A 23,060-nucleotide genomic window follows, 5' to 3' on the forward strand; every position below is an offset into this window, starting at 1 on the left:
ATTGTCGAAACTGCCATGTAAAAATGTTCCCTAATTTGTTTAATTATATGTTTAAACATATTATGAAGCATTTTTTAATAACTTTAAATTTAACGATTAATTATTTTGGGATTAAAACTGTTAAATAATAACATTGGAGTAGCACAGTATAAACAAAAGGAGTAAGGAAAGATCAAAATAAAACACAATTATTATAATAATTTATATTAAGGTAACGAAAATATTATTTACACCTCTATCAAAGAACCGATCACAACACTTCATCACCCTTATTGAGCAAAAACGTTTACGTTCGTAATAATACTTGCGTTTTTTATTTTATAAAATAGGAAAATCGTCCTGCATGAATACCTTGATATGTTGATTTCAATATTGTATTTACGTCATCAACATGCGATAAAAAGCTTATAGAATTAGGCACTTGGATTTATATTACATTATTCTGTAGATAATTGGAAACTTCTAAAATATATTGGAACCAAAATTATAGTTGGAAACTGATACGATCTTCAATGACCTTGACAAAATTTAGCATAGTATGCAGTATGACTGCACCTATACCAGATCACCGTATATAACAAATATTGTCAGACCTATCTTACGATTGGTTGTTTTTCGAACGCAAATAAAAATAATACATAATAAGTACTTTGGAATATAATATTTTTAAGATGGCAATTATAACGCAAGTTTAATTATAACACCTTTTATACATAACCTAATCAATCTTTGTAGAAGTCTTCAATGATGTCCTTGTATTTCTCGTACACTACGTTTCTCTTGATTTTTAGCGTTGGACCTGAAAATGATAAAATTAACATAAAAACAAAAGCACAGCTTATGTACACAATTATGGACCATAAATTAATTCTAAATAGTAGATTTAAAAGTTGCTTTTGTTGTTTTATGGGACGATTTAGCCGCACATGGATACATTCAAGATTCAGTCACGGCACTTAGCTCTAAATGTTATGCCAAAAAATGTGTAGAATTTGACTAACGGCAGAAATGGTATCAATATAATATAATATCACCCCCATAATCTTGCCTGCCTTTGCAACTTGTATGCAAATGCCCAACCATCCACTGAATCGATAAAATTATTATTAACTGATAAGGCACGTCATACAATTTCTAAATATTGTTTTTGCTATGTATTTTTAATATCTATTAAAAGTATTTTATAACGTAACAAATTTCATGAGACAAAAGAGTTTAATAAAATGTAGGATGGTAGGCCATTGCAAAAAACAAATGTTAGTAAATCCTAACGTACCTATCTACCTTTTAATATCTTTAAAAGTAGATTAACTTCGTATCCAATATCGATGACGAAATCAAAATTAAATTCTCAATTATATACGTTATGAACGTTTAGTACCAAGCGATAACAAATGAAAAAGTTGTACTATGAAATTCTTCCAAATCCATTTTATCCTACTTAGTATCAATTCCAATATACGCACAGTCATAATCTTCAAATGACCGATAGGGATTGTAAGCAATTTATTTATCGTTTTACATGTATAAGCCATTAGTGATAAATACATTTCTGTTTAAAGCAAACATTCATTCATTTCATGTTAAATCGGGATTATTCACGTTTACTACAAATCGTATCTTGACAACTTCGTTGCGCAAAATTTATTTATCATTACATCTATAATTTAATCTTAAAGACATATCAGAGAATATCGGCCAGTCACTGTTTTTTAATCAATATAAATAAAAAGGAATCGCAAGATATGTTGCTAAGCGGAAAACTTGAGGAGCGCTTAATTTATTCGAGTATTTTTTATTTATTTATTCAAAAAAATTCAAAGCCAAGTTCGCGGAGGCAGCTAGCACATTATTATTGTACATGAATAATATTAATCCAAATCCAATTTTTAATACTTTAAACCAAATATAATTCAAATATGGTGAACAAATTTTAATTAGATGTGGTGAAATTTTATCAGTCATGCAATATAGCGTATGTAGGAATAATTATAAAAATGGGTTGAATTGCTACTTAGTATAAATAAATATAGTTTACATCTATAATAGTTTTGCCCCTTGCTATTTATTTTTAGTCCGTCAAACAAACTAAAAATACTCTCTCATAGAAGGTAGTGTTTTAATCTACATGTTAACTTAAAGTACCACGTTGCTATGCCTAATCCATTTAAAGCATATTTGTTAGGTAAATACAACCTTAAGACGATTTTTCAGGGACCCTACCAAAAACGCGTCTTAAGCGAGAAAGCGTATTATGCGGGATATGGAACATAATACGTACTACATATTATTATGTATTATGTTCTAATTTTGGTATATATAGGTATTAAATTATACATTCATAAATTACAAAATACGTAATGTAATTATATTTACATTATTTAAAATAATCACTTATTTTGGTTTGACAATAACAATAGCAATTAAAATATTTATTAATTCAACGCGGTAAATTCGCACATATCTTTAGTAAAAATGCGCGTGCGCACTAGTGCGCAACTAGACTATACACTTACCTAATTCGCCGGAGTTCAAGGATAGGTCGACGGGTAGCAACGCGAACTTCTGAATTTTCTGTGCGTTTGATATCGCGAGCTTGTTCGCTTTAGTTATTCCTTCCTCTATAGCTTTGTACACCTATTGAAGATGAAGTACTTGTTAAACATAGACATAACTTAATAAGAGTCATATTGTAAAAATATTTTTATATAAATTCAGAGTAAATACTTAACGCTAAGTATGTCTTGTGTGTCAAAAACGTTTTGGATTTGGGAGTCGTACTTTTTTTGGGATCACAAAATTAACAACACAAACACATGATACATACAATAAACAAATTGGTGTTCATACAAAAATAGGAAATGCGGTGCCGTCGCTACAACCTGCGGCTACGACTAGCGAAATCAAGTACACAAAAAACAATGATAATACAAACAACAATAAACTATAAAATAAAAACTACAAAAATATTATTAGGTATAAGTACCTAAGCACTAAGGTGGACGAATTTTGCATCTTATTCTTGACTGTTATCACACAAACATCACTTATAAAACGAAGACGTAGTGAAAGCACAACAATTGTATTATAAAAGGGTGGATTTAAAGTGTTGCCATGTTTATATAGGAAAAAAAACATTTATTTTAAAGTAATGTTAATATTCTATTTTTTTTTGTAATTCAAGCTATCATAATGGAATCTTAATTATGTACTTACAAGAGGATCTTTAGACTTGACAATTTCGCTGACGGTAGTAGCTTTACTTCCGAGTCCGGCGACCCATTTCCTGGTTTCATTGTCCAACTCGTCCAGGACATCGCCAGTGTTGGGATCAACTTTGGCCTGGGAAAAATAACTAGTCTTGGACTGCGCTATTTTTATGATACTAACAAAAATAATTTACTTTTGATCTATTAAACCCGTATCAATCTAAGATTATAAGTCTACTATATAACTACTCTTGAATCTTGAGCTAAATTTTTGAATTACATTTCAGAACCTAGCTTCTATATAGTACTTGTTACCTTAAGTGTCAGTAGAATTGACAGGAACTTCCTCCTGTCTCCAATAAGCACGGCATATCCTATGTGCGGTAGTTCAGCTTGTACCGTTTGTTCTATGAGTACGGGCGCTACATTCTCACCACCAGCTGTAATTAGGATTTCCTAAAAACAAAAGATTGGTTTGCAATTTGTATCACATCATATCATCGTTGTAATTGTTTTGTATTTTGTGTAATACTGTGTTTACATTTCCGTGCCTATTATTGTTATATTTAGTTGTGTTACTCATACTTTTTTTTATAAACAAATCCTTTTTAAAACGTTAACTAAGAACTTGTTTATATTTTATTAACGTATCTTGCAAAAAAAGTATGTCATGTTTCCGTGATGTGTGTTACGTGATGGTGGGTTGATAAACCTTACCTTTATCCTACCAGTGATATAGAGCAAGTTCTGACTATCCACCCGCCCTACATCACCAGTCATGAGCCATCCATCTTTGTTGAAGGCAGCTCTCGTCATCTCCTCACTATTAAGGTAGCCCATGAAGACATGACGACCTCTGATGAGGATCTCTCCAGGTCCATTAACGCTGTCGGAACCGGCGAAGGTGGTTTCCGTTCCTTCGAGGAGTTCCCCAGCGCTGTCTAATTTGAATCTGAAAATGTTTACATATATTAAAACAAACATAGAAAAACATAGTATTTGACTTCGTAGCGTTGAACGACTTTTTTAGAATAAAAAGTATATTTAATAATAGAGTAATGTTAATAAAAGAAGCTAAGCTAGGAACAAAAATTAAAATAATCAACGAAAACTTTGATACAATTTGAGCTGCTAGAAAAGGCTGTTGTAATCACTTAGATGAAAACTTACCTGGGATACCTACTCAGGGAATGCGCCCCAGCGGCTTCACTCATACCAAACGCGTCCATAAGAGGAATATCCAAAGAGAGGAAGAACTTCTTTATATCGGGTGAAAGAGGAGCCGCTGCTGTCACAAACAGATCACAACGGTCCAGGCCCAGTGTCTCCTTCACTTTATCGAATACCAGCGATTTTGCTAGTTTGTAACCGCAAGTAGTGCCTTCTTGCCTACGAAAAAATATATTTTATTTCTATACTAGTCATTAGAGATACATGTTGCAATTATTCAAAGATTACGACCAATGTTCGATTAAAGAATGTTATTAATTGTTCTCCAAAAATAAATAAGGGAAGATTATATCGTTAGATTATAGGGTTGGACATAAAGATTCCGTTAAGTAATGTGAGTTAGAAATAGTTTGCCAATTTCGGTACTAGTCTACAGGTTACTACAATAGGAAGTTTGTTTTGAGATTCTTCGTTTGAAAGATAGAAATATACAATTGTATCCACATTAGTTATAAAGAATGAACGTAAAATCTAAAACAAACCTATGTGTACAAGGAATTTTATAATTAAAAGAAAATTGTTCATAATATCGTGTCTCATGCATAGAACAACATTCCAAATTACTAAAACTAACGGTAAACTAAATTACTGGTTATAGCACGATATTAGATAAAAACTTAAAACTACCAATTCATATAGGTATGGGGCCGATCAAGTAATACGTAAGCACTATAGGGGGCAGGGAGGCTTTTACTTTTCGTAATCACAATATAGAGCCCCCGGATCTAGATAACGTCACCAGTAATTATTTTCCACATAACCCACAAGTTTTGTATGCTTGATATCGAAATGCATTTTCTAAGATGCCTGTTCGAAAGTTTAGAAAAATTACATACAAAAATTCAAATTGTACAGAAGTTATTAAACGAAGTGTGGCGTAATTATAAGTTACAAGCAAATTCCGATAAGGAACTTGATATTATTGTCTCTAAGAGAATTAAAGACCAGAAACATTGCACTAAAAATATTAAAAATCGCCAAGAACTTTCTCTTTACATTTTGTAAAGAAAATATTGATTTAGGCATTTAATGATCAGTAGATATTATGACCTTAGACAATTTAAGCTGTAACAATTAATTAAATAAATTTATTCCTTATGATTGAGGAATAAATCTAAATAAATAATAATTGTAGTAAATCTGCTAACGTTATACTTGAACGGCCTATGTATGATTGTCATGCAATTACATAATGAAATCCACATTTGTTATGTTATGTTTAAACTATGATTAACATATAATTATAATTTTATCATTAACTATCATTCACATAATTATATGTTACAGACAATTTAATAAATTCCTTGTCTAAAGCAAAAAAATACTATTGTTGTGTTTGAAGTCATGCAAACTGTATATAAATTAAACAAACCTTAAAGAGCAGTAATTATATGTATTACGTGTTTAAGTTCTACGAGGTAGCAACAATGTAAAATGAATATTTGCTCTACATTTTTACATGCAACATGCAAGTCGCATTACGTACCAATAACGTAACATTTCCTTTATAGAAAAGTCTTGTGGTAGACCCATCATATCAGCAGAGAAGGCACTAATCGATAAATATAGAATATTAGAGTTTAGAAATCGATACGTAAAATTAGAATCTGTTTTTTTGAATATACATATAAAAAGTGGATTTTGCTAATGTCCTGTTGGCATGGGAGGATCGAATATTTGCTTAATAATTACGCAATGTACGTTACAAATGAATTAAACTTAATTGCGTTTTATAAAAAAAAACACTGGCCATTTTTAGGTCTGAGGACAGAATTCTGTATCTGTATGATCACAAATCATTTGTTTTTTTTTCTAAGTAGGCAAGTAGGTCTCATTTTGTGCCTGACACACTGCGTCGTGGGGAAACCTAAGTCATAACATTACTCACAATGTTTTCATGAGTTTTTAGGATTTCTCGTCGTCTACGCTATAAGCATTAAATAGATTTTCGTTTAAACACTAACTGACATTTATCATGTTTTCTTATAACTCTCGTATTACTTTGAATATAATAAAACGTGACAAAACCTTATATGATCAGTTGTATTACTTTTAGGCTATGTACCTATATTTTTATATTAATGAAGAATTACATATAACAATAGGTATTTGTGTTACTTAAAATAAGTCAGTATTCAAAGATAAGGGTTGATAATGTATTGTTTGAATGGTATCGAAAACAAATGATAAATATTAACTGATTATATCTTTTGATAATTATTAATGTTCTATAATTTTTCCAGATGTTCTTAATGCTTGAGAACTTTTTATGACCTACCTATGTAGGTGTGTAAATTATCACGATAAATCATATATTAGCTGCTTTCTATTATATAGTTCCTATATGTATAGTTAGCTATACGATATGTGGAATAGGGTTTTTCAAATTTCACATTCACTGGGATTAACATGCGTATTCCATCAAACGAAATAGTTTGAAAATATTGATAAAAATATAAATAAATGTAAGTTAAATGTACAGATCTCTGCGTATCGAATACGGCTGTATACGGCATAAGCATGATTACGCTAATATTATGTATGAAAAAAACTAATGTATTCAAGCTGGACTTTGCATCTATTCTTAATTACTGGGTCATTGCACGCATCAAAAATTAATTTCAATTAATCTTTAAGAGCGCGGCAGGTGCTAAAATTTAGGCTTTTTCGTAACGCTGGATATACAATATTATAAAAAATCGTCTATTTTTAGACTTATAGGTACAGCAAATAATATGTATAAACAAAAATGTAAAAGCTAATCCAAGTGTAAACAATTAATATATATAAGTAGGTAATTACGAGGTAGAAGAAACATTATCAAAAAGAAGATATTAAAATAAATTTAAAGACTGAGCTCGTCTGATATCAATTGGTAAGGAATTCCATAGCAGGATACTTAGCACAGTAAAGGAGGAGTTATGGAATTCAGTATTAGAAGTTTTAAGAATAAGATTGTCTAGGGAACGCAAATGAAAACCACCGCCAGAGAGGAACATAAATATTTGCTTTAAGTAACTAGGAGTTTTAGTATTAAAAACAACATAATATAGAAGTTGTAAAATGTGCATCTTACGCCGCAATCGAATGCGTAGCCAATAAAGCTTTCTTCGGAACTTCGAAATATGGTCAAATTTACAGAGTTCAAATATGAATCTGATGCAAACATTTTGTATGTTAATTTATGTGTTTTTTTATTAATGCGCGATCACGTCTATTCGCCCAAGGTCAACGGCATTATACAGGCTCTTGATGTCGTTAGGTATATAAATGATTCGTACCAATTCAGAGGTCTTAGTTTTACAAAACAACGAATACGAATATACTAATACAATTATTTATTAATTACGTCCAACGGCTTCTTCAATTCAAAATAAAATAATTATATTTGGAACAAAAATTATTACTTATTAATAATACTATTTTTATTGTATTGTAAAATATACATTAGTACAGCAATAAATGTGACGTTATGAATGGTGAGAATCAAAATAGGTATAGTAAAATAAACTAATCTTAGGTCTGAGACAAAATCCCTTTGACACGTGACCCTACAAATTCGTTTTTTATAGTAGGGGAAACGGGCAGGAGGTTCGCCTGATGTTAAGTGATACCGCCGCACATGGACACTCAATGCCAGAGGGCTCGCTTATTGCAAACTGTCCTTTGTATGTAAAGCAAGCGTGGTCACGATTTGACTGATTTATATCAAATTCAAATATTGTAAAATTGCGAAAATAAAGCGCATTATTATCTACTTAACAGTCGGTTAACTTGAGTCTGAGACTCATCCTACTGATGAGTCTCGAGTTAATGCTTACTTTGCCTTCCTACATATGTCAATATAAGTGTTGAATAAGATTTGCGCCATTGGGTGGCATTGTCTTTATAGAATTTCTACCTTATTAATTAGATTTAAGATATCAAAGCGTATATCGCTATAATCCATTTGTTATCAATGCAGCGTTTACACAGATAAGGATACCAATTACTTATGTAACCCCAATCTGTCATTAGTAGGTAATCATTTTAATTTCTGTGTACCCATTCCCTTGGCTCTTGCACAAAATGTTTATTCGATTTCTAATACTTAAGTCAATTAAGATTTCAACCCACTTCCTCAGAAGTCGAGTGCGTCCTTCAACAACTGAACGTTATTTAAGTCAGTTTTTGCCGCGCACCAACACTATATAGAATCAGCTACCCACGGAAGTATTTAAGAACCAATTCGACTTAGGGTCCTTCAAGAAAAGGGCGTACCAGTTCTCAAAAGGCCGGCAAAGCACACTCGAGCCCTCTAGAGGCATCGAAAATGTCCATGGGCGGCAGGACGGTATCACTTAACATCAGGTGTTTCTGTTATCAAAAAACCACCACGTTTTGGTGAAATAGTTGCAGTGATTATTTAATAAACATGTTTGTCAAAAAAACAGCATAATGACGCATTGCATGTTATCTAAGATATTTATAGTACCTAAATAACAGTTTAATATGAATTATTTCCAGATAGTATTTTGTAAAAGTAATTTTCTCACTTATTTTAATAATTATGTATCTATTATATCTTTAATCTACTTATATGTATAATATATCAATTATGACTCATTAACTCTAATATTAGCTTTTATTAATGTTTTTTTAGATATTAGATTTGTTTTAGTTAGTATATTTCCAGTGTTTCGTAATTTTATGTTTTTTGTTAATTATAAATACACACTTTGCCTAATAACTTATGTAACCTGTTTTGTATATGTATAGTCATATAAAGATGAGGTAAGCCTAAATTTAATTTCAAGACGGTCAGGCTCTGCTAAGAACTGCACAGACACAGGTAAAAGCATGATATTTTATTAAAGATAAGAAAACTGTTTTATATGTCCTCTGAAACTGTGATATGCAAAATTAAATACATACCCATTAATCCTAGCTAGATGATGTTTTGAGCCTTGGTTTTTCGCCCACGTTGCTATGTACTTCGTCATTGCACCTCTAGATGACCCCACTGCCACTATTCTTTCATACATTTTCTCCCATATTCTCGGTACTCCCATAAACCTGTGGACACATTCTTCTGAATATCTTGTAGTAAACTATTTTGTTGTTATATGTTATATGAACTATAGTTCTCAGAAATGAGAATCATACTGTATTATAATGAAACTGGACTTTTTAGTTTAACGAGTTAAAACAAACCAGCCTTTAAGGTCTGGGCCTCAGATTTGTGTATCTGTTTTGTGATAATTAGATAATAGGAATAATAGGCAAGTAGGTGAGGTGAGCCTTCTGTCCGTGACCTTTTGGGTCTAAGCCATGCCAGCCTCACGATGTGACTCTTACTGTAAGAGTGAGTTAAATGCGCATATAGACAGAAATTTCATTGGTGCACAGCCAGGAGTCGAACCTACGACCAGGAATGACGTCGTCGTATGCTGATACCACTACCAACAAGCTGCTTGAAAGAGTTATGTATGGTTAAATAAATGAATACATATTTACTTCGTAGGTCTAATTTCCTTTAGAGTTTCTAACAAGCTGCCCTTCAGTGCGTCAGGTTGCGCGAAGTACACCGCAACGGCACTCCCTAATGTTATGTAAATATCTATCACCTGGAAAGTATTATTCAAATATTCAAAATATATGAGAAGTATACGCGTAAAGTACAATTTGAGCTGAACCGGGAGGTCCTAGATTGTTCGCAGCATTCTCTATTTCATACTACATGTACATACTAGTCTCCCAAATATTTAATTGTTGTGAACCCAATATGGCATAAATTTTCATTATTGCTTGTAACAATAAAAATTGCCACAGTAACAACACATAATTTATTAATAGACGTTGCTTAATTTAAAAAAAATGATTAATAATCCGATAAAGTGGAAGATAAATAATAATCAAAACAATATAATTGCACCCATGCAAACTGCGAGGTCATTTTGTTTAATACCTACAAACAAATTAATATTATTATACCTACCTACAAATAAATAATTCAAATTATACTTAACACAACCTTAGAAAAGAAATTGATAAAACTAACCTGTGCAGCTACATGGCTTAAGGGTAGATATGAGATGATTCTGTCAATTGCTGGTTGGACGTTATCTACTCGCAGTGTGCAGCTATAAGCATCCCATGTTAAGTTGTCGTGTGATAACATCACAGCTTTTGGTTGACTAACTGTTCCAGACTAAAATAAATTAAAAATAATCTTAAAATATAAAGTTATGTTAGTCAGGTCAAGATTTTAAAACGAAATATGAAACCTATTCGATCAATTGTGATTGGTCAACAGGATCTCTAGTCCAAAACGCATTCACACTCGACACGATACGTCATGTTATTAAGTCCGTTTGACCAATCCCAATCAAACGGTTTTGTTTTACAATCTCATCTCCTAGGTATTTCCCTTCTCTTAAGACATTACGTCAATTACGTACGTTATTATTTATTATCACGTAATTATTAAGATAACGTCAGTAATTATTTACTTCTTTAAACAGATTACCCACACATTGTCTATGCTTGAAAACGAAATGCATTTTCGAGGATTCCTATAAAATATGTACTTACTATTATTTTGGAGAACTTTGTTTACTTTTTCCCCTCCTCATGTCAAGAGCGGGGGGGGGGATTAAATTGCAGTAAATCTGCTTACGTAATACAAGAAAACAAAACAGATGCATCATTGAGTTGTACAGAGATGTATTCTAAAACCGGCGACCTATAACATTTTATCGTAACGTAACGTAACGTTATATTACGAAGAACATTCCACAGAGAACAGAAGTCTGTGATGAATGATAGGAACACACAAAAAATAAGAAAAATACTATTAATACCGTTGCAGATACAAGTCACTATTTGGCGTGTGCTGCCAAAACTATTAATAATTAATAATGTAAATATGTTTACTATAGTTATGACGTAAACAATCTTTTGTCATGCTTAATACAGTGAAGGTACAAGGTGCTTCGGGTAAGGCACTGTTTTTCTTTTCTGTTTCTCTATTACATTTATTTTTCTATCTACCTATGTAAATTCGGGGCTGGACAAGTTTAAAATATAAGACGACCTCTGTAATGACAGTTTATGATGATTAGCACAATTTTTATCATAACAAGGAAAAATATCATAACAAATTTCCCTATCGATAAAGCTTATGAAAGATCTTGATATTAATGAGTTTGTATTTGGTAATCGATTATTAATTAGTTGACAAAATTGAGCACAGTCAAAGTTTTTTGGCAAAATGTAAAAATTAATCAGCTCAAGAGCTAAAGGTTACGTAATAACAAATAAACCGCTTTTTTCTAGTATAATCTATATTGATCTAATTACTAAAATATATAATGATATATATATCTACCATGGACGATTTTGCACTTTGTACGTACGGGGCGTCACGCGTAAGAAAGGTTATCATAATAATAGTTAAAAAATAATATATAAAATATTATTATATTATTATATTTATTTTAACTGAACTTTAGTAATTGTTACATAACAAATACAAACAATTATATAATTTAGTATGTTAAGGGTAATGAAGGACTATGACCATTGTTCAACTTTAACATCATGATATTTTAATTAGTTTACAATATAAATTTCATAATTTATTTTATGTGTATCTACTACCTAAGGTATATGAAATTTTTAAAGTTTCCTGATATCGCTTTTTAACATGCCTCTAAAGTTCGACCATTCTTAGTTTTGAGTAAACAACTGTAAACGTAAAGAGCAAAACGTCTCTTAAATTTTACTACTGAACTACACAAGGAAATTTGCTGACAAGAGAAACTTTTCAGTTTCGTTTTAAACCATAAAGATTTATTAATTTGTACACGATAGGTTCTATAATTATAAACACGTGTAGATCATTACCTACAATGTAACTCCATCGACCTTTAAGACGTAGTTTAAAATCGTATGATCCAGCGTCTAGATTTAGTAACGTTACTTACAGTGTACACAAGGGTACAGCACTCATTTACAGCAATAGTCTTGAGCACGTTGTCTAGCTGCGTGTCTGGCTCCTTGGCACCCATTTCCATGAGTTGTTTCCACTGGCAAACAAAAAAGTTTTACTGTCATGTTTTGATTATATTCATATTATTACATTTAATTTAGTATGTATGGAAGAAGCATGCGAAACAAATTGTTCTAACTGCGTTATTATTCATGCAATGTAAAATGTTTTGAATGCTCAGTCAATTAAAGGAGTTGAATAATCAAGGAATAAAAAACCAGGACGAAAGATTTTGTATCAAGTACCGTTCTTAAGTCTTCATCTATTTTATTTTATGTAAATTGGCAATATTTGTTATCATACTTCTTATGAAATTTAATAGTATCAATAGTTTTATCCTACAGTTACCATTTTATTATTTAATTTTATAAATATGTAATAAAAATATATATGAAACTGATATTCTTAACCGTCTTCCATACATTGAACGTCATTTTTTAATGATAAAATCATATCTGTTCCAATATGTTTAATAGTTTGGTTCTCATATTATCAGACTTATCGAAGAGGATAATTAAAATCGAGCCCTTTGGATATACACATTCGCTATTGGTAATATGAATTGTTTTTGATAACTTTATGGAAATTTAGAATTATGTAAATAATTATAAGTTTTTAATAATAATACATAGCTTTAATCCGTTCAAAAAGTGTTTTTCTTAACTTTATGGAACTTTTCTGAGTTCTTCACAATCGTTCGAGATAAAGTTTCAATTAAGTGTAGCATTTCCATTATACTTCTGTCTTTAGTAAATGTTATCAAACCTTGTCTTGACAAATATCTCATTCCAAGACCAACTTTCGATGATGAATTTGGGATAATCGACTTCAAAAATATAATATAAAAGATAGCTAGCAGGTGTGGCTGAACACGTAGGTAATTCTTTAGTATTCTTTTACTTTTAGGAGTAATTCCTGTAGAATATAAAGCCCAGGTTTTGAGGTTTTTAAGCGCGTTGTTAACATTTTATTAAAAATTCTTACATTGTAAACTCCGGGTATAGAGGTGTCAACTTGTCCTTCCCATTGTATTATCGCCTTCAGATGCGGAAGTCTGCTGCGAATAGACAATATCTTGTCCAATTGTTTTTTGTCCTGGACGGCACATATATTTGCCCGAGAGGACTCCAAGCAGTGGAAACATGCCTCAGGCGAATTTGTAGTATAGATACCTGCTGCGTAGCCTCTGGAAGTATTAAAATGTGTCAACACGAATAATATATGAATCCTTTGTCATTTGGTGTTTCAACTATTATATATGTGAATACAAATATTATATTCCTTGTTTAATTACACGAGTTAAATTTTGAAAGCAATGATTAAGGTAGGTATCTACTGATTACTGGTAATAAAGGTAATGTGAGTCGGATTTTGGAGACTCGAGTCAGCACAAAATTGTTATGTCATATTCATTATCGCTTTTAAACAAAATCGAACGAAAACATACATTTATACAAAATCGTATAGTTGATGTAAATGATTTTATGCAGTTTATAATTAATTTCGTGGATATTATATTTGGTTAATCTCCATATTTTTGCAGATCTACGAAAAAATTACCTTTGTTTTACATTATTACTTTATATTATAATAAATTGAAAACAATAAATACCCAGCATGAATGGCGGCCAAGTCCGATATGTACCATTCTTCAGAATTAAAACCAAGGATACAAACTGAGTGGTATCTCTCTAAGCCTAACTTTAAAAAGGCTTTTGCTATCGTCCGGACTTTTTCTTGGTATTGCCTGAAAACAAACATGTTTGATTTAAATATACACAGCATAGAAAGATATCGGAATTTAATAATCCTACTATTTTTTTAATATAGCAACATTATAATTAACATATAACTAACAGAATAATGATACAGAGAACGTTCAGGAATAGACATATTATATTTGAGGAAAAAAACATTTAAACATTACCTATATGTAAGTTTTTCCCATTTCCCATTTCGTTTCGTGCATAAAGCCGTTTCGTCGGGGTACCTAGCTACAGTTCTGCTAAGCAGACCTGGTACGGAAATAGGCGGTTCTGATGCAAACCCCCTGTTACTCATACGCAACTTAACGCGGCCGTCTGGTTTCCATGTTATGTAATCATCTACAGGCACTAACTGGTCTGGTCCTATATAGGAAATTATTTTTAAAAATAACCAAAATTATTGTGCTTACGCCTCTTTCCTGTGTAAATGGAATTTACTTTTAATAGTTTTTCTTTCTATCAGGGCATGACCAGATATTTAATACAATTGAATAATAATTCTTCATCAAATTTTCACCTATAATTTTTCTTGGATTCAATGAAACACACTGTTAAACATTTTTTAAATCAAATATAGAATTTGTGAGATAAGCTTCTAGCATATAATATAATCAATATTTTTATTTATGTTGGTATTTATGATATCTACATGAGGTGTTTGTCAAAAGCAAACAGGATATTATGAGAGGATGTTTAAAATTTCCTTCCAGTTTACCTCATGTTGTCCACAACAATAATTTAATAACGTCAACAAAATTAACATTATGTAAACAGATCTAATAATTTTTCCGTCTCTTATAATTAAGATGCTCCTGATATATCTTTCATAGTACTTATACTTATTTATAAACGTTAATAAGTGTCTTTTTACATATAGCTGTTAGCTCTCTAAATTTACTTCACTTTCGGTACTTAATTATAAACATTAGAACTTTGAACTTTGTGCTACTATATGAATCTTAGTATAAATTTTATATTTAAAAAAACTTACCATTTAAGTACTTATTTTGACTATCAACACCATTTACAATAAGCATTGTGTTAACTTTCACGTCTCCCTTTTATACCTGTTAGAAGGAGGTAATAATTAAAACACTTACTTAGAGACGACATGAAGCTGCTATTTAATCGGCGAGGTCGCAAATAATAGCTTAATAACTACTTGTGCCGCTAAAATGCCACTACCGATCGCCACGAGTTCTCTGACGCAACTCATGGTTCCTCAGTTATAATAAAAATAACAATTATCTTTTTATAGCGCTAAATGCATAATCCTTTGTAGGTCTTAAAGGATTAATACGGATATAAAAAAGGTTGTAAATATGTTTATCAATATCTATCAATAAATCCAAAGGCACAGTGTTACGTTTTGATACGCTTTGTATAATTATTTTACAACAGGAAATTTCAGTCAAGTCGTCATGAATGTAAATGTATCTTTATATTTTAAACTTGAAGAGTTAAGACTTTATTAGTAATATTTTTTGCATTATTGTGCTGTTGTCATGTTTATTTTTCGACCAGTTGCATAAAACTATTTTATTATCACGATTTGTGAAATTGATTTATTGCATGCGAGGTAAGTATTTTTTTACAACTATGCACCTATTATAGTTTAACCAGTTTATCGGAAGTTTAAAAAATTAATCACTAAATGCTTTGCTCCAATAATGATCGATTAATTAATGATAACGATGAGGGTTACCAATTAATACATCCACCGGATCTTAAGTGATAATACGGTGCATTTTTTATTCTTATTTTAAATCATTATTTAAAATAGCTAAAATCTATCTAGAAACAGAATAAAAACTACAGTATTACGTTTTCACTAGATTCTATTGTTATGTCAATGTTATTTCCCTGACGAATACGTTTTTTCTTTGTTTTATAGAATATAATAAAAATATTTTATTGGTTGTTAAATATCACGCTATATCATCAGATTAAAGACCATTATAGAGTTGCGCGTCCTCATTACAAAAACGTACACAGTGATACAACGTTCTACGTTATAAAAATTAAATTCTTCAATTTATACTAGAAAAAAACCTTCTTGTATTACTGTTTTTATTTTTAAATTGAGAAAAATAGCAATGCGGTGGATTCATATATCATCTACGATATCCGTAATTAATATCTACTCTATGAAGTGATAATTTATGTGAAACGGTTATCGCCACGACATCGGTGTTTTATACTTTGATGCTTACAAGGTAATTACAAATCATATGTTCGGTGTGAACCCCAGCGTAGACATTTATTGTTATACTAGAAATCAAGCCTAGAACCTCCGTTATCTAAGTTAGTCGATGTTAATGCAGCCACGTAACGGCTTGTATTTATAAGCTAAGTTAAAACCAGAAGCACCAAATTCATTAAAAATCAAATGTTAGATATAGATAAACTTTCATAATAATATTACTGTTCAAACATCTGTATCTGGTGTCATTTTATCTTCGGTCATAGGTTAATATTTATTGTGAGATAATTCTAAATGCAGACATAATGAGTTCAGAAGCATACACAGCTTGTACTTTATAAGCACTTCCTTTAACTCTAAGACACGTCCGAATAAGGGTAACTGGGTAGAAGAAGCTATAACTGGACGGTGCTAATTGAAACAAATTGTTACTTAATAGTCTTAGAAGAGAGAAAGCATGAACTATCGGACCTGCTAAGCTTCTTTAGTCACTACTTAATCAATCATTCTTCTTAGGAATCGCAAAAATTTGTAACCTGACTGTAAATTTGTGACTGAAGCAGGCGACTAAATAGTGATGGTCACGACTTAAGAGTTTCAAATTTAGATTCAACTAGTGAAACGCCATCTATAATTCTCTTAGCCCGCCTCTCAATGGCATCCAAGGCACCCAGGTGACGTTTGGCAGCACTGGCCCAGATATGACTATTACTCCATACACGACGGACTAGAGTTTCATAAAGATTAGAAAGCTTTTCCGGTGTGAGGAACTGTCGGAATTTTGCCAAAATGACAAGGTTTTGCCTGTCTAAAACTGAGATTGACCGACAGGGAAAAGCAACTGGAGATGGTCTATTTCCAAAGAAACACTTCGTAAGATGGGACTGCTTTTAATAGCACTCTTTTTATCGTGTTATCATTACATTTTGTTCGATTAAAACAATTGGATTTCGAAAACTACTCGAGTTGTCGTAAGTACCGATATCTCGCGAGATTGTAATTCTTTATCGAGATCACGAGATCTCGAATTAACGATCTCGTTCGAACGAGTTATAAGTATTATTTAATTATTCAGACTTCGTTACGTTAAAAAAGCAGGTTACATAAGTAATTAAACAACGAGCGGCCTTATCGATACCAAACGATTACATATATCAATAAATCGATTTTTCTAATAAAATATTCTGAATAATGTTACGTAGTTAACACTGAAAATGTTTAGAAAGGGCCAGTTGGAAACATTGTTAATGAAAACTTTTTTGAATTTCAATTTTAGAACTTTGGTAACCTAATGTAGTATATTGCATTAATTTGTGATTTGTTTTTGTGAATTGGCGGCAAATGTCTTTCTTGGTACACGTGACAATGAAACTAACGCGAGAAAATTTTCGGTCAATGATTTATTATGACTTTCGTTGTGGTCTTACTCAACAACAAAGCTGCGATTAGTATTTATTAATGAAACCCCATCCCATCGTGCCACTATTTATAATTGGTTTAACGAGTTTAAGTGTAGACATAGCAATCTCAATGAAGATCCTTTAACAGCGACTAATGAAGATAACATCAGTGCTGTGCGACGCATGACAGAGGAAGATAAGAGAGTGACCTTTCAGCAGATACGGGCAAGCCTAGGCATTGGTATGAGTCAAGTTCAAAAAATATTACACGAACATTTAGGCGTCAGGAAGCTTTGACTAAATGGATTCCCCATACTTGAATAGACGACCAGAAACACCTTCGCATGGACTGGTGAATATTTGACTATGGCAAGTGTCGAGATAATGAGTCATCCGCCATACAGTCCTGACCTGGCGCCCTCTGACTTTCATTTATAACCAACAACTAAAGATAAAATTCGAGGTATTCGCTTTACGAGCCTTAAAGGCTTGTCTTGTCCGTTGCTAGCGGTTATATGAGAACAACTCCGACCGCAGCAAAAGGAGATAGCCCTGCAAATCTTACCTCTGGACCTACACATACAGCAGGAGGCAGCACTAGCGGCCATCAGGCTTATGGTATTGGATCTATGGGGAAAAAACCATTACAACTCACACACAGTGATTCTCAACAGGGCAATAGGGTACCAACCTCTTATAGCTGCGCCATGTGACAGAATCACTAACCAACTAATATTCAACAAGAAATATCTTATACAACTGAGAGAAGAGGAGCAGGATCAGTCGCCCCTGAATGAGCTACGTATATATACTGATGGATCAAAAACAGGGTGTGGCTCAGGCGCTGGTATTTTCGCCTTTCATCTCAACATCAACATACACCTACCTCTGGGCACACAAAGCACAATTTTCTAATGGATCATCAGCAATCAGCGGATGGGAGTTAATGACTTTTGCATTAAGCTCATATCCGACAGTGCATCCGTGCTGATGGCGCTCGGTAACGAAAACATAAACAGTAAATTAATACTGGAGTGTCACGAAGCACTGGAGGCAATAGCTCTAACAAATAGAGTTACCTTACAGTGGATAAAGGGACACAGTGTCTCTCGGCAATGATGCTGCCGACGAGCTTGCGAGAAGAGGCTCTGGTATGATGCCTGCTGGCCCGCATCCGCTCCTCCCCTTGCCCTTCTTGCTAGTTTGAACCTGGATTCGCCACAGATCCGCTGAACTCCAGAATCAACGATGGTCGCGAAGTGTAGATTGCAAACAGTCGAAAATGGCTCCGCCGGCTGTGAACCCGCAACTTACTAAGCGACTTCTAAACCTGAACAGAACCAATCTCAAAACAATGATAGGGACAATCACGGGCCATTATCTCCTTAATAAACATCTTTTCGTCCTAGGCGCGACAGATAGCCCCTTGTGCAGAGGCTGTTTCAGCGCAGAGGAATCAGTCACCCACGTAATCCTGAAATGCGAGGCTGTGGCTAATCAACGTACAAAAATCCTCGGAACAGTGAGGTCGCTCCGCGAAGCCTGTGAAGTGCCCGGGAGACTTCTGTGCTTCTGGAAGGAGTTAGGCTTGCTAAATTAGCCAGGGCTTTTACGCACAACGGATCGACTACGCGTCTAAGTGCGGACATTGAGTCCACCCTACCTTACCTTACGAGCCTTGAAGATGCGGTAAAAGCGTACGAAAATGCCAGAAGAGAAGGAAGGAAGGAAGAATGGTGAAACCACTGCTTTTTTCAGTGGTTCCATCGAATACTACGATGTGTAGAGGGGAACGGCGATTACTTCGAAAAACAATAAAAGTATTGGCAACTTTCTACATCAAGCCGTTTTTAATTTTCAGTGTTACCTAGGTATCTTTGGGTTGTAATAAAATCAAGGAAACTTGAATAAGTACTTGTATATTAAATAACAATAGTTAATCTACCTACGATTATTTTTACATAACCTGCTGTATCTAAAGCGGGTAATGAGGTGGTGTAAAAGTCCACTTTATCGTACAGTAAATTACTTAGATAATGATAATCAGCTGTAGTTATAGTCTATAAAATAAATATACAAAAACATTTCTTCGTCTACAATTTCCTAGTAGGTAAGGCCGATGTTATCATTTTTGAATACAAATTGTATGTTACTCAATATACAACTAAGAAGTAGATACCTATGAACGTAGATCAAATTTTGCAAGGGTACATACAATGAATACCGATTATTCGATATCAGAAAGATCAAATAATTTCTAAAAAGGATTTTAGAATAGGATAGAATCTATTTAAGTTTTGACTATGGGTAATGAAATCTCTTATCCAATATAGGCATATAATTTAGTGATATTTTTTCTAATCTTCTGTAAATAAAAATTAATTTTTGCCAGCGTAAAACTCGAAAACGGCTGGACCAATTTCCGTACGTTTTTTTTTTAATTTATCCCTTGGAATTTAATGAAGGTTGTTGTGGAGAGATATTGGAAAATAATAAAATCTAGCTTCATGTAGTACTTTTTCTCGGTTCTTATTCCAGAAAAGCGAACAGTCTCTATCAATTTGCGGGGTAGTTAATATTTTTGTTTCACAACCAATTCAATTTAGTTATTTTAAATTAGTATCTATATAATTAACAAAATTATAATAAGTATTTAATAACATAAATAATCAATACCAAATTGTTGTTCAAGAATTAAAGTAAGTAGTAAAAATCACAGTCATAGATTAGGCAGAGGAGACATCGTAGTAGTATAGCAATTTTAGTTTTTGAAAAACAAAAACTATATGAAATAGCGAATGAACAAAAGCATCAGTAATCTTACATAGAAATATATCTATACCTACAAGCAGTTTTTATATAATACAAATTGTAAACAAGTCTGGAGAGCTTTTCCAAAGTTGGAGAGGTTTTTGAAGTTTTATACAACCAAAAGAGGTTGACGAAGCAGTCAGAACTATGCTTATCAATATGTAGCTTATATCGATAAAATGTTTGATAAAAAACTCATCATTATCATCATACATTATCAGTTTGACAACTGTACAGTAAAAATCTCGGAGTCGTGGATCATTCAATTTTATAATTGATTTGGTCGATCCGTACCTATAGCTCCTTGGATAGTAATCACTTCCCAAAAGACGTTGTGTGGAGTCATTTTCATTCAAGATATTATATCATGAATCACGAATTGGTTTGATATAAATTGGGTGCACGACATTCTAAAAATCTATCTTCTGTATTTCCATCTTTTAACCTTTAAAGTAGAAAAATAAAGACTATTTATGAACATTTTATTAGTCTGTGGAGACATGATTTGTTTTTGTATTACATTACAAGAAGTACATTTACTTAAATAATAAATATAGATAAATAGTTTATTTACCAAGTTTTATTGCTAATTTTATAAAAATTTAATTTATGTTAAGAAACAGAAAAAATCGGTAAGTCGGCCAGATAACGGTTGTAACGGTTTCATCATATGTTTGAACTGTCCATCGGCATGCTGACAAAATACTGTAAATACCATCAAAGTAGTCCGTGTACATTAATAAAGTGTATGAACGGTAAGAATTACATTATTATGTATTGTGCACCAAACCATCTAACAATGAAAAAAAGTACAATTTTACAACGTGCAGGAGAAATTGTATCAGTAGATTACTTAGCTTTTGCTATAACTATAGATAAATAATAATAAAAATATATTTTAATTAAACATTGTATGAAACGTCTTATTTAAATCAAGTTTTAAAATAACAATTGAATACTTGATGTAAATGTTGTGTCTAATCAATATCTTATGTTCTGTGGGGATAAATATGACCAAATTAGATTAGAATTTATAGGTGTTATCGCAAAATATTTAAAGAAATCAATCTCTACCTACAGTTAATGCAGTACTTCGACCTTTGTATCACACTCACACAAGATCACTGGCTTGAACTATATCATTCACAGTTGTTTACTTTTCAAATGCGCGGAAAATAGAAAATTAGAAATGCCAATTTGCCTCACGACCGCGTTGGCATGAGAACGCCAGCCAACTGGCGTCTTGCCCTACATCACATTTCGGTTTAAAGTTCAATCTTAGATTTTCCTATTTTCCTGCCGCAAGGTTAAATACCTTGTAAAAAAACTTTAGTACCACACTAGAAAAAAGTATATACAAGTACATACCCTATATTAAATACTTTTCTTTTAGTTCACGTCTGTTGAGTATATGCTGCGACACGGTTCTGCGTCAAGAGTTTCGTATCGGTAATTATAAAATTGACTAAAATCAGTGTTTATAGATACAGGAAATCTTATCTACTAAGTAGATGCGTCAGTCGTAGACATTAAATTAAAAGAAATTAACAATCTCACCTTTTATTTACGGTATTAATAATTCTAAAGTAATTTAGATATCAAATAAAAGGTTAAACTCGTTTCCAATTAATATGGGTAAGGCAGAAATTGGTAAAAGACTTTGTGGATTAAACAATGATTTTTTCTTCGGTATAAAATCTCACGAACTAGTACCTAGTGATACGTTACTAATACTATGTTATACGTTAAAATATTTGAAAATTATTTCTTTTAACGATCAAATTCTACATCAAGCTCATGGGTACTAAAATAAGGTATTTTCTTAAGATTCTTACTTCTTTGCGTGACTTTAAGTTATTACTTATTATTATTGCATTAATAACTAAGGTTGTGCATTACGTTGAGTGAGACATCTTTTAAAGGTCATTAAAAATTTAATCAATGAGTAGATAATACTTTGGATAGAATTTCGGGTGGTATTCTAAGTGGAGAATCCTATAACTAAAATATAATCCGAAAAGGAACATTATTACTAAGTGGTATTGTTTTCTTCTTCCATATACAGATTTCAATGTAGCATTGATTGGTTTAAAATAAGTACACATACAGCACATTATATATAGAATATAGTCAACACTCGATATTGTTCAAGGTAAAAATGCAAAGGTATAACGTAAAAGAGGTGAGGTTTGGAGAGTCCAGTCCTAAAAATAATGTGTCCTGAAATATTATAGGAAATACATATATAGAAAATTCTAATAATACGGAAACTAAGATTTTCATTGAATGCAAAAACATACAAGACAGACTGGGATAAAACTCCATTCTGTTTAAATATATAATATTCTAATATTAACGTTGTGGTACGCCTTGTATTAGCGCAAATAACATTGTTACCATCTTTAAACA

The 23,060-nt window shown here is 32.2% G+C and overlaps 1 protein-coding gene across 5 annotated transcripts; it reads right to left on the reverse strand.

The window, feature by feature from the left end:
• Positions 1–188: 188 nt before the first annotated feature.
• Positions 189–22,119, reverse strand: LOC123716320 (long-chain-fatty-acid--CoA ligase ACSBG2-like). 5 transcript variants are annotated; one of them, XM_045672005.1, is made up of 16 exons: positions 22,020–22,119; positions 15,229–15,304; positions 14,399–14,600; positions 14,084–14,218; positions 13,456–13,657; positions 12,407–12,508; positions 10,480–10,629; positions 9,936–10,045; positions 9,354–9,494; positions 5,926–5,991; positions 4,380–4,598; positions 3,927–4,161; positions 3,525–3,665; positions 3,217–3,342; positions 2,517–2,637; positions 189–799 (listed from the first exon to the last, which is right to left on the reverse strand). In XM_045672005.1, exons 2-16 carry the CDS (start codon positions 15,272–15,274, stop codon positions 723–725), a joined length of 2,073 nt encoding a protein of 690 aa, XP_045527961.1. In that variant the 5' UTR covers positions 15,275–15,304; positions 22,020–22,119; the 3' UTR covers positions 189–722. The 5 variants fall into 5 exon arrangements, with proteins under 5 accessions (XP_045527961.1, XP_045527962.1, XP_045527963.1 ...); XM_045672006.1 differs by lacking the exon at positions 22,020–22,119 and adding an exon at positions 21,730–21,897; XM_045672007.1 differs by lacking the exon at positions 22,020–22,119 and adding an exon at positions 21,726–21,897.
• Between the last annotated feature and the right edge of the window lie 941 nt (positions 22,120–23,060).

Source organism: Pieris brassicae, chromosome 11, assembly GCF_905147105.1.
Source record: "Pieris brassicae chromosome 11, ilPieBrab1.1, whole genome shotgun sequence".
In the NCBI taxonomy this organism is placed as follows: Eukaryota; Metazoa; Arthropoda; class Insecta; order Lepidoptera; family Pieridae; genus Pieris; species Pieris brassicae.

Coding starts and splice junctions, on each gene's coding strand:
- LOC123716320 (XM_045672005.1), bottom strand. CDS start 15,274: ATGCTTATTGTAAATGGTGTTGATAGTCAAAATAAGTACTTAAATG. Junction 10,046..10,479: donor TAAGCCATGTAGCTGCACAG/GTTAGTTTTATC, acceptor AATACTTTCCAG/GTGATAGATATTTACATAAC. Junction 3,343..3,524: donor CAATTCTACTGACACTTAAG/GTAACAAGTACT, acceptor TATTTTTCCCAG/GCCAAAGTTGATCCCAACAC.